This window comes from Botrytis byssoidea (genome assembly GCF_014898295.1).
Source record: "Botrytis byssoidea strain MUCL 94 chromosome Unknown BBYS_007, whole genome shotgun sequence".
NCBI classification, from domain to species: Eukaryota; Fungi; Ascomycota; class Leotiomycetes; order Helotiales; family Sclerotiniaceae; genus Botrytis; species Botrytis byssoidea.
This window is the reverse complement of record NW_024065848.1, coordinates 1,590,654-1,603,704: the sequence shown is the minus strand read 5'-3', so window position 1 is coordinate 1,603,704 and position 13,051 is coordinate 1,590,654. Positions and strand designations below refer to the sequence as shown.

Below are 13,051 nucleotides of genomic sequence, written 5' to 3'. Positions count from 1 at the left end.
TCTTATTGAGAAATTAACCAAGTATCTGTAGATTGATCAATGTCTTCCAAGGTTTGTTGAAATATGAAAAAAGTGTTAAGGTTAGTTCGGACAATCAAGTGGATAGAGAATTCTACAATATATTCTCCGTCCCCATAAGGCGTAAGGCGTTGGGGAAAAGGAAGAATATCGGGACACTAGAAGATTTCACATGCTTCTCTTTGAAATAACGCTTGTTTACGATGGAGAATGCATACATTGCATCGCGAATATTTTACTCGAGTTCGGACAGTCCGGTGGGAAAGTTCGTGGGACATGCTGGACTCACTTGACACAAGACTATCTAGATTGGATCGATTGGAAACACGTGCTAATGGACCATTATTCATGAGAACTGTTTCGCGAACGCGTCATGAAATTCGCGGGATGCTTGGGATGGATTCTCCTATTTTTTCTAAATCGCTTAAGGTTACGGATCACGAGATGGAGTGGGAGGGACGGGAGTGGGTTTTATCTAGGTAGGTATCGGTCCATCAATCAAATGACATTCTTCCTTTCACACGCTTGTAACACATGAGTTAGACGATATTTGGAATTTGGAAAAACTCTCAACGTTTTTATTCTTTTTTTTTTTTTTTGCTTTCCTTTCTAGATTCCTTCTAGACTGTTTTACCATGTCCACCGAGCGCAAATCTTGAGATGAAATTTGTAAATCATGCGCAGGCTGCGCGGGGACAGGGATCCGCACGCTTGGGCTTTCATGCACAATAACCGTTTGAGTAATGGATTGGGGGAGAGGGAGGATGGGCATGATGGATGAGAGGGGGAGAGCGAGCAAGTTCCTAGTTGTGTGCGTGTCACTTGGGACGGTTTGGGAAGGAGGATGGATTCTCGAGGGAAGTTTGTGGGTGGAGGTTTGCATGGTGAGGAAGAGCATGAGGAGGTAATTTCAAAGGGATATGAAGTACTATTGATTTTGGAGGAAAGCTTTGAAAGTTTGACGCCCTTGGTTTGGAGATGAAATGAGGGACGTTGGGATGGGAGGGGTGGGTGCGATGGAGTGTGGTGGATGGAGCGATGACGAAATTGGCTCTTGGGAGTTCTTATGAAGGGAGATGTTCGCACCTCTTTTTTCTATTTCTTTTTCTTCGAAGAGTTGTCTTTAGTCACTGTCATTAAGAAGATTGTCTTTTCGAGACCCAGATACCCAGATTCTATTCACTTCTTCGGACTACGACATCATCTCGAGTCTGTCTTTATTACTTTTACAATCTTCGACCAGAAACAGACGCGCACACTTCATATCTCCCATCCTCATAATCACATAATCCCACATACTACACTACACCCGCAGCATTCACGCTCCGGGCCCTCAGAAATCTTTCAAAATCTTTCACTCACACCCCCGTCAAAGACCGCACATCACCTGTCGTCTTCTCTCCATTCGTCCCCGCAGTTCTCGCTCTCGAACAAATTCAAACATGTCTTCTGCTCCTACCACCACTGGACCGATCCCGGCTCCCACAAATACGGTGAATCCTCTCCCCGCTACACCTGCTGAGGCTGCCGCTAGAGCCGCCCCCGCCGCTGCGGGAACAGCATTGGATTTGCACGCGCAGACTGAAGATGCGGCAAAGGAATACAAGAATGCGCAGAAGGCTGAGAAGGCTTACGCCCAGAAGAAGAAGTGCATGACTGCGAGAAAGGATTGGTATGACTGTAAAGTACACTTTGCAGCTGGAGTGCAGGGGTTCAGAGAGGGAGGAAAATGTGTTGGACGGGTTGTCAAGGCCGGACCGGCTTTGGCGATGGAGAAGGTCAAGGGGGGAAAGGGTCAAGGGGTTAAGACGGTGGATAGTGGTGCTTCGGGAGAGAGTATCATGGTGGAGAAGGAAAATGCTAATAAGAAGAGTGGTAATGGTGGTGTGAAAGCAAAGGTGATGGGGCTGAAAGAGAAACTTTTGGCAATGAAGGAGAAAAGGGCGATGGAGAAACAGGCAAAGACTGATGAGAAAGCCGCCATCGCTACTCCCACTGCAAGCGGAGCTGTAGTAGAAACACCAGCAGTAGAAGCTACTCCTGTCGCTCCTGTCGCCCCCATTGCTCCTGTTGCTCCTGTTGCAGCAACCCCAGTCCCAAGTCCAACACAGACCAAGCAGGAAAAAAAGAGAATGACTCTGGATCAGGTGAGACATCGAATTCTTTCCTACCGTCACTCGCGTTTTTGTTCCACGTCATCGGAAGATGATGACGAAGAGGTGAATGTCGCGCCTCGAATTGCAGGTTGGATGACCTATTTTCTACCCTTTCACTTACTCCTCTTCTCCTTATCTTTACCCTCTCACACATTCGAGTTTGCTTTGAGGGTCTTAGATTCCGAGATTGATGGATAGACATTCTGTACGATTTCTAAACAAAGAAGAATAACATACTGATTGATGACAATAGAGAATCCAACAAGAAGAAGCCAAAGCGCTCGCGCGTCAGGAAGCGGAAGCCTCCGCGGCAAACGCTACAGCGGCGACAGGAGAAACCCCAATCGTGGCTCCCATCCAAGCTCCGGTGCAACCTCAAGGGCTAACTCCAATTCAAACCACGCAAGCATCAACATCGTTGGCGAACCCCCCGCAATTGCCTCCCAAGACACAGTTGAGCCCCCCCGGATCCCCCACGAAGGGGACCATGGAGCCGATTCACGAGGACGGGGAGACGGGGCCCCTACCATTGGCGAGCGGGATCCAGGGGCCGGTAGAAACGCAGACTCCTGGGGTAGTTGGGGGAGGAGCACCGGCCGGACAATAAGCGAAGGGGGCGATGGGGGCGGCGAGGGGTTGAAAGCCAGAGTGGCGGTGATGGTGCGGGGGAGATTGAGAGGGGGTGATGCGCGCGCGCCTGCTTTTCCATGGTTTGCGGCGCACTATGCGGATGAGAATGAGGATTCCAGCGAGGAGGAAAAGAAAAAGGAGAAGAAAGTGCATGCGCGAATGGGAATGGGAATGGGAATGAAAATGAAAATGAAAATGAAAACGAACACGAAAACAGGGACGGCAACAGCAACAGCAACAGAAGCCAAAGAATCAACGCGAGCACGAATTATGGGACATTTTTCCAGGACGAAAAACGCGGATGCAGGAATGAATTATAACGAGAAGAGGTTTCGCCGACCGGGAAAGGTGGCGACGTTGCGCTTGCGATGGATCTTGTTTGTGTCGAAAGTGAGGGATCGGGCCAGTGATGCGTTGGGATGGGTTGGGGTGTTGATTATGGATTTTTTGGGGAGGGTGAGTGTGGTGGGAGAGGAAATTGCGAAGAAGATGGGTGGGAAGAAGGAGAAGAAGGTTCGGTTTTCGAGGAGAGCATTTTTCTAGGGGGTGTGAGTGGATGGGGTGGAGGTCATGTGTCATGAGTTTTTTTGATGGTTTGATGGTTTGATGTTTTCATGATTTTTATGTTTATGTTTATGTTTATGTTGACGAGTTTCTATTGTTTTACTTTACTTTACTTTTTCTTCTCTGGATTTTCACGAGTTCTCTTCTTCGTCATTCATGTTAATGTCTCGATTACGAGTATGGGTACGAGTATGGAATTTTGCTTAGTTTTTCGTTTTGGTTTTGGTTTTTGGTTTTGATTATTTATCCTTCTTTCTTTTTGATATCCATTATTTTGCTTATAAGTCGTAGTTTTAAGTCTTCTTCTTCGAAAGGGTAATTTGGGGTAACTTGAATCAGTATAGATAGAATTACAGTATAGTTTGTATTTTGATACCATTGCTTTTCTTCTTGATTGTGATTGTGATTGTAATTGTAATTACAGATCGATAGCTTTCCGTGGGGAAGAATTGTTTTCATACAGCAGGTAACTTTGTATGCGAGTATGAGGATTTGATTTGCTATGAGAGGGGAGCACGATGTTTCATCCGATGAATTTGCGTTGATACGGTAAACTTCTCCCTCCTCATCTCACACTCACACACCAAAACAACTGCCATCCACCCCTTCCACAACAGCAACCAGCTAATTCCCAAGTCTCCTTCGAGCCAAGCAGTATGAAAGACATAATGAATGAAAATTGTAATCCAACCCAGTAGCACAGCACAGTGAAACAACAAGAACCAAGAAACTCAAGACCACAGATCAATTTCCTCGCTTCTCTCCTCCAACTTTCGCATCAAAGATCGATATCTCCCGCCGGTCTCGCAATGTTTGCCCGCCAGTGATGAACATTCACCGGATCCTTCTGATACAGGTTCATCTCGAAAAATTTATTATGAGAGGTGCATTTGAAGTTCTTATATCTATTCAATCATCAGTTTGTAATCCATCATTTCGCATATTATATCATGCATTCATTGTCATAAACATTAAAATTCCAAAACAGGAAACAGTCAAGTGCTTACGAATTCAATTTCTGATAATTGGCTTGGATCAGATGTTGTTCGGTAATCTCGATAAAGTCTCCTGAGGAAGTTTCATCGGGAATGAAGTAGCGTTTGGATTCAAGAGGACCGTAGTTGACTTGTCGAACAAATTGAATGGCGTATGGGGTGGTAGGAGTGATAGGGTTTGAGCCAGCTCCTGAGTCATCAGGAGTTGTGACGGAGGAGGAGCGAGGATAGTCGGCCCAGGCTTTGAAGCTGGTGAATTTTTGCTGGTGGGTGAGTTGCTGAGGACGAAAGGACCCGGGGGAATCACAGCAGAAGAGAGTGGTCATGATGTAGGTTAAAAAGTGTAAGGGAAAAGAATAGTTTGACTTGAAATGGAAGATAGATGTTTTGGCTTGTAGGTCAATATCACTTATTGGAGTAGTAGAAGACAATTGAAGAGCACCTGAAAATAAATTCGAGGAATTGGATAGTGATATATATGCAATGAGAACTGGAAATACTCGAGACTCGGATTTTCAAAATCAAGAAAGATGTGGGTGATTACCCACCACAGATGTCCAATAAACCGGGCATATTGGATTTGAAAAAGCCAAGCCTTGAACATCTGAGCCCGATTCACACAAGTGAGAAGCCGCTCCTTTCCTTGCCAGCAAATTTGCGAAGACCCCGCCTTCATGGCATGCAACATTGTCGAGTAATCAAGTTTTTGGGTTTCACTGCAGATTTTCATGATAGAATCTAAGCTTTTTTGCATATCAGACCCTCTGTCGTCCTCAGTAAAAAGACAATTCATTAGTAGACTCATGAAAATGAGGCCTACAACGAAGGCAACTTGCGTTTGGACTGAGTACATAGCATAGAAAATGTATGCAGCCTCCCAATACTATTTCCACGGCGTCATGATAGCAAATACGATTGGCAGTGCAAATTTGAGGCCACCTATCAGATTCCTCAAGAGCTGTTCTCATCGCCGATAGTATGCAGAATGAGATTCTAATTCGTGTTCTTAATATCGAAAAGTCGATATTTTTTGAATTCGCGTTGCTGATTGGAGCATTACAATTTTGAGGCCTACAAACAGGGTGGTATAAATACTGAATGGATATTGGTTGAGCGATCTCGCTTCCAACGAGTGCAGACATTCAATGATGATGATTGATTGGCTGTAGCGACATCTTGACCATCATAAGAACCCTCGAATTTCCCACCTTCTTTCCTTCTTTTCTCTTTTCTCTTCACGGCGCAAAAGGCGGCGCTGTCATTCCTCACTCTTTTTTTCCTACATAGTCACTCCTTAGGATTTTCTTTTTTCATTCATCTTCAGCATCTTCCTACTTTTTGCACTACCTTAATCCTGATCCAGGGGCCTCCGCTACGATCAAGGAGGCCCAAAGCGAATAGAACCTATCTTCTCGGAATACACCGCTGGGAAAGAAAACGAACATTATCATTTAAATTGTGGATTTATCAATCCCAGCCTTTTAGACCTCAGGAGATATCCTGTTCCTTCTTCATTCGAATCAAGGATTACTGTTGATGCTCGGGAAGCAGACAGTCAAGTTGATGAGAATGAATGCCCTTCCGCTGAAGATGACAACCATGGAAATTTCGATCCTCTGCCTTACACTACTTACGCCCCTTACACCACTTTGCTAGATCTACCTGCGCTAGACGCAGACTCTCCGCAAGCTCCCCGATATGTCGAAGAACCAGGCGAAGACCAGGTTCAATACGGTCTTTACCAAGCTCAATCAGTCTCCAATCCTTACGTGGAGCAATTCCAACAACATCATCATCATCATCATCATCATCATCATCATCATCATCATCATCCTACCGTTCAGATTTCACCTGAACAGCCACAACCGCAGCCACTTGCTCAGCACCACACTTGCCCAGAATGTCAAAAACAATTCAGACTACCATGTGAGCTAAAGTAAGTGCTATTTATCTTGCAAATCCATATTGCATGGCTTGTTGATGCTGATATTAAACCTCAGTGTTCATCTAAAATCACATACTCTCCCTTTCAAGTGTTGCATATCCTCATGCAAATCACTCGGATTTCGGTATCAGAAAGATCTGAAACGCCACATTGCAGGTATACATCCCAAGCTCAACCCGAATGCGGAAAGATATTTTTGTGATGTGGACAGCTGCAAACGCTCAAGAGCCGAAGGAAAGGGGTTCACGAGGAAGGATAATTGTGAAAGGCACAAGAAGAATTGTAAATATCGGATCCGACAAATGTGACAGGTAAATTTGCTGTGTAATTAGTCAATGGGAGTACTTGAGGTTGTGGTAGAAACAGAAATGTGATTTGTTGATGACAACCGCCAATACATTGCCGCTTAATCATTGTGATTGTAGAATCATGATGGAATTCCTAGAGCCTCCAAACTGAATTGTTCCAAGCCGCTCAAACAAGATCACCGGGCCTTGTCATCTTAACATCAGCCAAAACGCCGAATTACCAAGGATCAGCTCATTTTCCTCGGCTTTGGCTACTTAGCTCATCATAAATCTTCCTTTTTCATCACATCACCAACCATCAAACCATTTGCATTTCCCCTTACCCAGTTGTGAGCTGTGAAATAATTTTGCCTATACACTGAAAGCAAATATACTCCTTCAATAATCGAGGATTTTACGTTGGAAGACACATCCAAACGATGGCCGCCTCAACTTTGGAATCAAACCACAAGCCAGCATACAATATTTCAGGTATGGATTTATTGATAGCACTAGCCATTTGTGTGATGTCAAGAACATCATCGTGATCGTTTCAGTCGGTTGTATCATATTTTGCCGATGTCAAATAGTAAGCCAAATTGAGAACAGGGAAACCTTGTGTACATAATATCCAGAACTCATATAAATAGGGAATCATCATCATCATCATTAGCAATCTTCAGTACCTCTGCCCAGGCTTTTAATTACCACCCCTCAACCAAGCACAAACTCCCAACACAAATACACAAACCATGGCATCCCCACTGACTGTTCCCCAAATACGTCCATATCTTAAGACCATGCCCACATAACTCTTCCAAGGCTCTGGCAAGAAACCCATTACTGTCCCCATCATACCAGCTGGCATAGAGTTCCCCTTCTCCAAATAAAATCTGCTGGTCAACAAGACCACCTCTGACGTTGCAAAGATCCAAAAGAAATGCACACTATCCGCGCTCAATCCATCATTCGCCAAACCCGACGCCTCGCGCGCATATTTAGTCCCCGTAAACGAAGTCGTAAGCGCTATATACAAGCCGAGGGATAATGCGAACACGGCATGAACGATGCGCCATATATATGCATAAGGATCAACAGCAGCGGCTTGAGCTTGCCCTTCCATTCCCATACCGGGCATACCAGGCATACCGGGAAAGGAAGGCATGCCAGCTTGTCCTTCGCCCGGTGGTCCACCCATTCCTCCCATCATCTGTTGTAACATTTGCATCATGGGATCATTTGCGCCGTCTTCACCAGGTGCGCCTCCCATACCTGGGAAACCTGCGAAAGGATTTTGGCCAGGAGCACCGCCAAGAGAACCTGGATCCATACCCAACATCATTTGCCTTAATTGATCATCATTTAGTTGCTGTTGCTGCTGTCCACTCTGAGACCTCTGGATCGGCGTGCGAGTCTGCGGCTCATAATAATGATTCGAAATGTCTACTTCATCCGGATCCGCATGGTTTGTAGCCTTAGGAACCGTTTGCGCTGGCGCTGGCGACGGGACCTCCTCTATAAACTCCATTAGTTTTATTCAAAATATACTTCAAAGAACCATCCAGAATAGCCTCTAAACAGGAAAAGCACAAACCTCTAGGTAAACCACCACCTAACCCAATAATCTTATTCAACCTTGCATTTCCCCCATCCCTAATCTTTGCTTCTCTCTTTTCCTTCCTAATGCGTGCCTGTCTCTGAGATGGCGTTTCTGCCGCTGGCTCAGAAGTATCGGCCATATTCAAAAAATAATTTTGTTGTTGAGAAAATGGGAAGACGATGACTTGGACAGATTTGATGATGTCGTTTATTATTTACGTGGTTGGAAGCTTCCGGAGCTGTGGGTTTTTTTTGGTGGGGGAAAGCTAGAAGGGACCATACATTTACCAGTAGGCACTTATTGCACTAGCTTGCTTTAACGATGATTTGACCTGCAGTTAATTAGAACTTACGAAATCAACATAATTGTGCATTATTGATATAGAATCAACCAAACTGTAAGATATTTCACGATTATTACAATGGGAATCGTTGGTTCATTCACAATCTACAAGAGAAGTTGATTGGTATCATGTTCACCACTTCTAGAACAAGACAGACAGACATCATTTCAAGGATATCCCTCCCAATTTACATCAATACGCAATTACAATCATTGCTATTACTCTTAATTCAAAAAAAAAGCAGTATTATAAAGAATAAGTTCTTACTCTAGCAATATTTCTTTACTATACACACATGCTCCGCTCTCATCTTAATCGTCATTCCTTCGTTCCGGATTTTAGTTCTCCAAATGAAATAAAGTTATTCGCTTCGACTCTAAGGAGTGACTTTGCTCATGCTAACCAATCGTTTGACACCGACCTGTATTCATCATTAGCATATGTTACGTTCAAACCCCAAAAAGAAAACTATAACACTTACCATCCAATTACCACACTCATCAGGCTTTTCACGATGAATGTCGACTTGCATCCTGCTTGCTGTTTCGTAGTCACCAGATTGAAGTGCTTCCGCCAACTGGGTCAATTTCTCGATAGTGTCAGGTTTCACAAGTTCCTCATTATTCAGGTGATCAAACAAAATGTTGAGGCGCTTTTGAGTGTCTTTCACTTGAGGAGCAAAATTTGCTGGAGCTTTCGAGGCTACTCTTTGCATGTCACTCGTGAAGATTTCGACCATTCTCTGAGCAGATTCAGGAATATGTAATCTATCACCAGCAGGATGCTTGGGTTTTGCTGGAGCAGCTGCAACGGCAGGAGCTCTAGGAGGCCCAGTTGGTGGTCGAGAACCGCCCATTGGAGGACCTTGAGGAGGACCTTGCGGTGGCCCTTGTTGAGTCTGAGGAGGACCTTGAGGCGGACCTTGGTTTTGAAACTGTGCAGGTGGAGGCTGGCTTTCATATGGTGATTGAGATGGCGCGTACTGGCTAGGTGGTGCAGCTGACGGTGGCGCATATGGGTTAGATGGAGGTGGTCTCATGCCTCCCTGAGGAGGTGGAGCGATATTTGATGGAGGCGGCTGCGAGTATTGTTGTGCTGCTGGAGACGGAGCGTATCTGCTTGTTGGTGCAGCCCCGGTAGGTGGGGGATTATATGGAGAAGCTCCACGAGGAATTGTAGGTGGTGGTATTGATGCATATGGCGATTGAGTAGGGGGTGCTTGAGGAGTATATGCATTGGCCGTGGATGATGGTCTGGGAGGTGGTGCAGTCGTCAATGGTGAACTAATACGGGGTGGGGCTGACCCCTTAGGTGGAGGAGGTGGGGGGGTTGCCCTGGAAGCACCATATGGGTTTGCTGGAGGTGGCATTGAAGCACTTTGTTGATTTGGGAATGGATTTGCGACCGGGGTACTTCTTCTAGCAGTAGGAACCTTTGTTACGAAAGGTGTGTCATTCCAGTTTGTCATGTCTTTAGCTTTAGATGCAGGTGGAGCCGATGGAGTTGTGTTTCTCGGAGGAGGGGCTCCAAATGATTGTTGAGGTGCTCCATAACCTGAGGGAGCTGCTCCATATGCTCCGTACGAAGGTGCATACGCAGGCTGAGATGGTTGTGGTGGCTGGTAACCTTGTGGTGCGTAAGCGCTTGCTGCAGGTGCATATGGATTAGAAGCACCTGAAGTGGGTGGAGCATAAGGATTAGAAGCTGGAGCAGTAGCGGCCGGTGGAGCATATGGACTTGGAGCAGATTGAACTGGGGGTGCCACAGCAGCAGGAATTGGCTGTTGATATGCGGCTGGCTGAGCACGTGCTGGGACTCTTGACGAGACTGCTGGCTGTCTTGCGGTAGTGGTAGGGGCAACCTTTCTTGATGCACGCTTGACTCGGTCTCGTGCAACCTCTGCAGCAGGGTACTGAGCTGGAAGAAGATCAAGATATCTTTCAGCAATTGAGAGATGTCCGTGAGCAGCAACAATGTCCGCATACTCTGTATACTTGTCGTACAAAGCTGCCAATTTCCAATCTGATGTCAAACTCTGCTCGGGATCTTGAAATTTGGTGACATTGCGGAATACTGTAACCTTTTCAATAAAGTTTTGGAGTGATTTTGCATGTACGGAGAACGTAGAATCGCCTTCTTGTTCTTCAATGTCATGCTTCTCGTTCTCTTGAAGTTCGGAAATCCAGATGTTGATGACCTTCTCCAACTTTGAACCAACTAAGAAACAGAATGAAGCATCCTTTGAGGTGCCAGATTCCAAAAGCCTATCACCAAGTGCCTCACATAGGTCTGGGAATTGAGCTGGGTCGGCATATGTGCATAAAGTTGCCATCGACTCTTTCCAGTTTTCCAGGTCAGCATTGTATACGACATCCCACAAGTTTTTGCCAATGACTGAGCTAAGGAGTCGCAGATAGTTGGGACCTTCTGCCTTTTTGGCCAAGTAGGCAGTTTGAACTTTGTCTAACAACTCCTTACCACCACAATTGGCAATGATGAATGCATCAGCAATGCGATCCTCCTTAAGACAGACAGTCATAGCTTTTTCAAACTGGCCAAGCATCAAAGCTTTGGTAATTTGTTTTTCCGAGGCCGAATCGGATTCAGCAAATAGATGGAAAGGATTATCCGTCTTGGCTCCCTTATTTGCTGGGATATCCGTCAAAAAGTCATCACCTTCGGCGCCATCAAAAAGTGTAGATAATCTATTGTTCTTTCCTGCTTCTCCATTGGCATCAGCTGGCGCTTCTTCTGAATTTTCAGCATCCTCTACATCAAGTCCTGATACACCATTCGTAATCTCGTCTACATCAGAGAATCCAAGGTATTCAGTGACTTGCTTTCGAGGGTTGGCTGCAATCAATGTCTCAATTACTTTCCAGTCTGCCTTCTCTTCCTCAGTCTTGGCCTGATCAATATGTGTTTCGCAAATGCTCTTAATATCTCCGGCCTTGAGGGCATTTTCGAAAGACTCAGTAGCAGATCCAACGTCTGAATCAACTGTAAATTGGGAAATTTGGACCTTGGAGGATCTAGGCTTTCCTGCTGCACTTGGTAACAAATTAAAGCTCACTAATTTGCCACCAAATCCGAAAGAAGCTCCAACCGGTCGTTCAAGCCACTTAGGAGCTTTGTTCAATGAGAATGAAGCCCCCTGAGGCTCGGTTTGGGCCTTGGTGAAAAAGTCCTCGCCATCAATTGGGCCTGCAACGGGGGCTTGGGATGCGGTAGGGTTCGTATTTTGTAAGGTCTGGATAGCTATCTTTCCATCAAAGGACGCAGTGGCAGATAATGCGGGGTTGTGTGGATTGAATCTAGTCTGGAAGGTCCAATTGGTGACTTCAGGGAATTCTCCATATTGTTCTCCAGTTTGGGGGTTCCAGATTAAAGTTCTGTTATCTTTACCACAAGATATAAGAAGATCGGCATCTTGCTGACACCAGGACAATGACAAAATCCCCTGGATATGTCCTTGTAAAGTACGCTCAGGCGCATTTGAGTTTCTGAGATCCCACAAAAGGATGACCGGTGTAGAATCGTCGGGTGTAGCAGTCAAAAGCTTTGTCGCATTATTTGGATCCCATGCAATCGCTCCTACTGCTTTTCGGTTGTTGCTCAATTGTAGAGAAGCCTTCTTTGTCTTCAAATCCCAGACGGTAACATATCCTCCACTTCCACCAGTTGCCAAAATATGGGGAACTTTTCTATTCCATGCAACGCATTCGAGGTCATCGGATCGTGCGGCAGCTGTGCCTAATCTAAATGGATTGGCGATATCGTTTACGTCGTAGATGAACAGCTCACCCTTAGAGCCAGCAGTGGCTAGAATTTGAGGCTTCAATGGGTTAAACTGAAGAGACTTGATAGCGCCCGTATGTTTCGTCGTCCTAGACATGAAAGCATCTTCAGCTCCTTGTATAAGTTTCTCTGCATCCCATAAATCCAACGATCCATTCTCGAGTGCGCCTGCGATTATGCCCCGCGGATGGTCTGCGTTTGCTGGTGCCCATGCAATGTCATGAAATCTAATGGAACAGTTAGCCTTTCTAAAATCCCTAAACTCGATACAAAAAATCCATCCGCATACCTGGAGTCTGTGCTAATGCTAGCAATGGGTTGCAGCTCTACACCTTGCTCGTCGTTATCCAAGCTTAAATCCCAAAGCTCCAGCTTCGTCTCATCAGAGAAATCCGCATCAACAGCCCCAGCTCTGGTACCGGTGACAACCAAAGGAGTCTCTGGACCTGGGGACCAGGCGAAGGCCGCAGTTCTGGGAATTTCCCTTAGACGGACCATTGTCTCGTCTCTATTTGTAGAATTAACAAGCCAGATTACACTGCGGAAAGTTTGCCGCGGTGTGCCTTTTCAGCCGATTTTGTTGCTACACCGGTAGATACAAATTGAGAAGACCCTAAGATTTTAAATTGTATGAGACGTGTAAAGACAGCAAAAGTTGCGATCTGTTGAATTGTTTATAGGGAGTAGTAGCACTGTGAACACCTTTCCCCATAAT

General features: G+C 45.5%; 5 protein-coding genes across 5 annotated transcripts; 2 read left to right on the top strand and 3 right to left on the bottom strand.

Annotated features, from left to right (window-relative positions):
* Positions 1-1,460: 1,460 nt before the first annotated feature.
* On the top strand, positions 1,461-3,347 carry EAE97_004535 (uncharacterized protein; the record flags this gene model as incomplete). The annotated part of the gene is made up of 2 exons (XM_038875047.1): positions 1,461-2,262; positions 2,428-3,347. The coding sequence occupies 2 exons, from the start codon at positions 1,461-1,463 to the stop codon at positions 3,345-3,347; spliced, it is 1,722 nt and encodes a 573-aa protein (XP_038734491.1).
* Positions 3,348-3,768: 421 nt separating this feature from the next.
* Positions 3,769-4,689, bottom strand: EAE97_004534 (uncharacterized protein; the record flags this gene model as incomplete). The annotated part of the gene is made up of 2 exons (XM_038875046.1): positions 3,769-4,273; positions 4,376-4,689. 2 exons carry the CDS (start codon positions 4,687-4,689, stop codon positions 4,147-4,149), a joined length of 441 nt encoding a protein of 146 aa, XP_038734490.1. The 3' UTR covers positions 3,769-4,146.
* Positions 4,690-5,172: 483 nt separating this feature from the next.
* EAE97_004533 (uncharacterized protein) lies at positions 5,173-6,795 on the top strand (the record flags this gene model as incomplete). The annotated part of the gene is made up of 3 exons (XM_038875045.1): positions 5,173-5,210; positions 5,727-6,289; positions 6,364-6,795. 3 exons carry the CDS (start codon positions 5,173-5,175, stop codon positions 6,372-6,374), a joined length of 612 nt encoding a protein of 203 aa, XP_038734489.1. The 3' UTR covers positions 6,375-6,795.
* Positions 6,796-7,295: 500 nt separating this feature from the next.
* Positions 7,296-8,334, bottom strand: EAE97_004532 (uncharacterized protein; the record flags this gene model as incomplete). The annotated part of the gene is made up of 2 exons (XM_038875044.1): positions 7,296-8,110; positions 8,190-8,334. The coding sequence occupies 2 exons, from the start codon at positions 8,332-8,334 to the stop codon at positions 7,296-7,298; spliced, it is 960 nt and encodes a 319-aa protein (XP_038734488.1).
* Positions 8,335-8,716: 382 nt separating this feature from the next.
* EAE97_004531 (uncharacterized protein) lies at positions 8,717-13,027 on the bottom strand. Its single transcript, XM_038875043.1, has 3 exons — positions 12,626-13,027; positions 9,020-12,563; positions 8,717-8,959 (listed from the first exon to the last, which is right to left on the bottom strand). The coding sequence occupies exons 1-3, from the start codon at positions 12,832-12,834 to the stop codon at positions 8,915-8,917; spliced, it is 3,798 nt and encodes a 1,265-aa protein (XP_038734487.1). The 5' UTR covers positions 12,835-13,027; the 3' UTR covers positions 8,717-8,914.
* Positions 13,028-13,051: the final 24 nt, after the last annotated feature.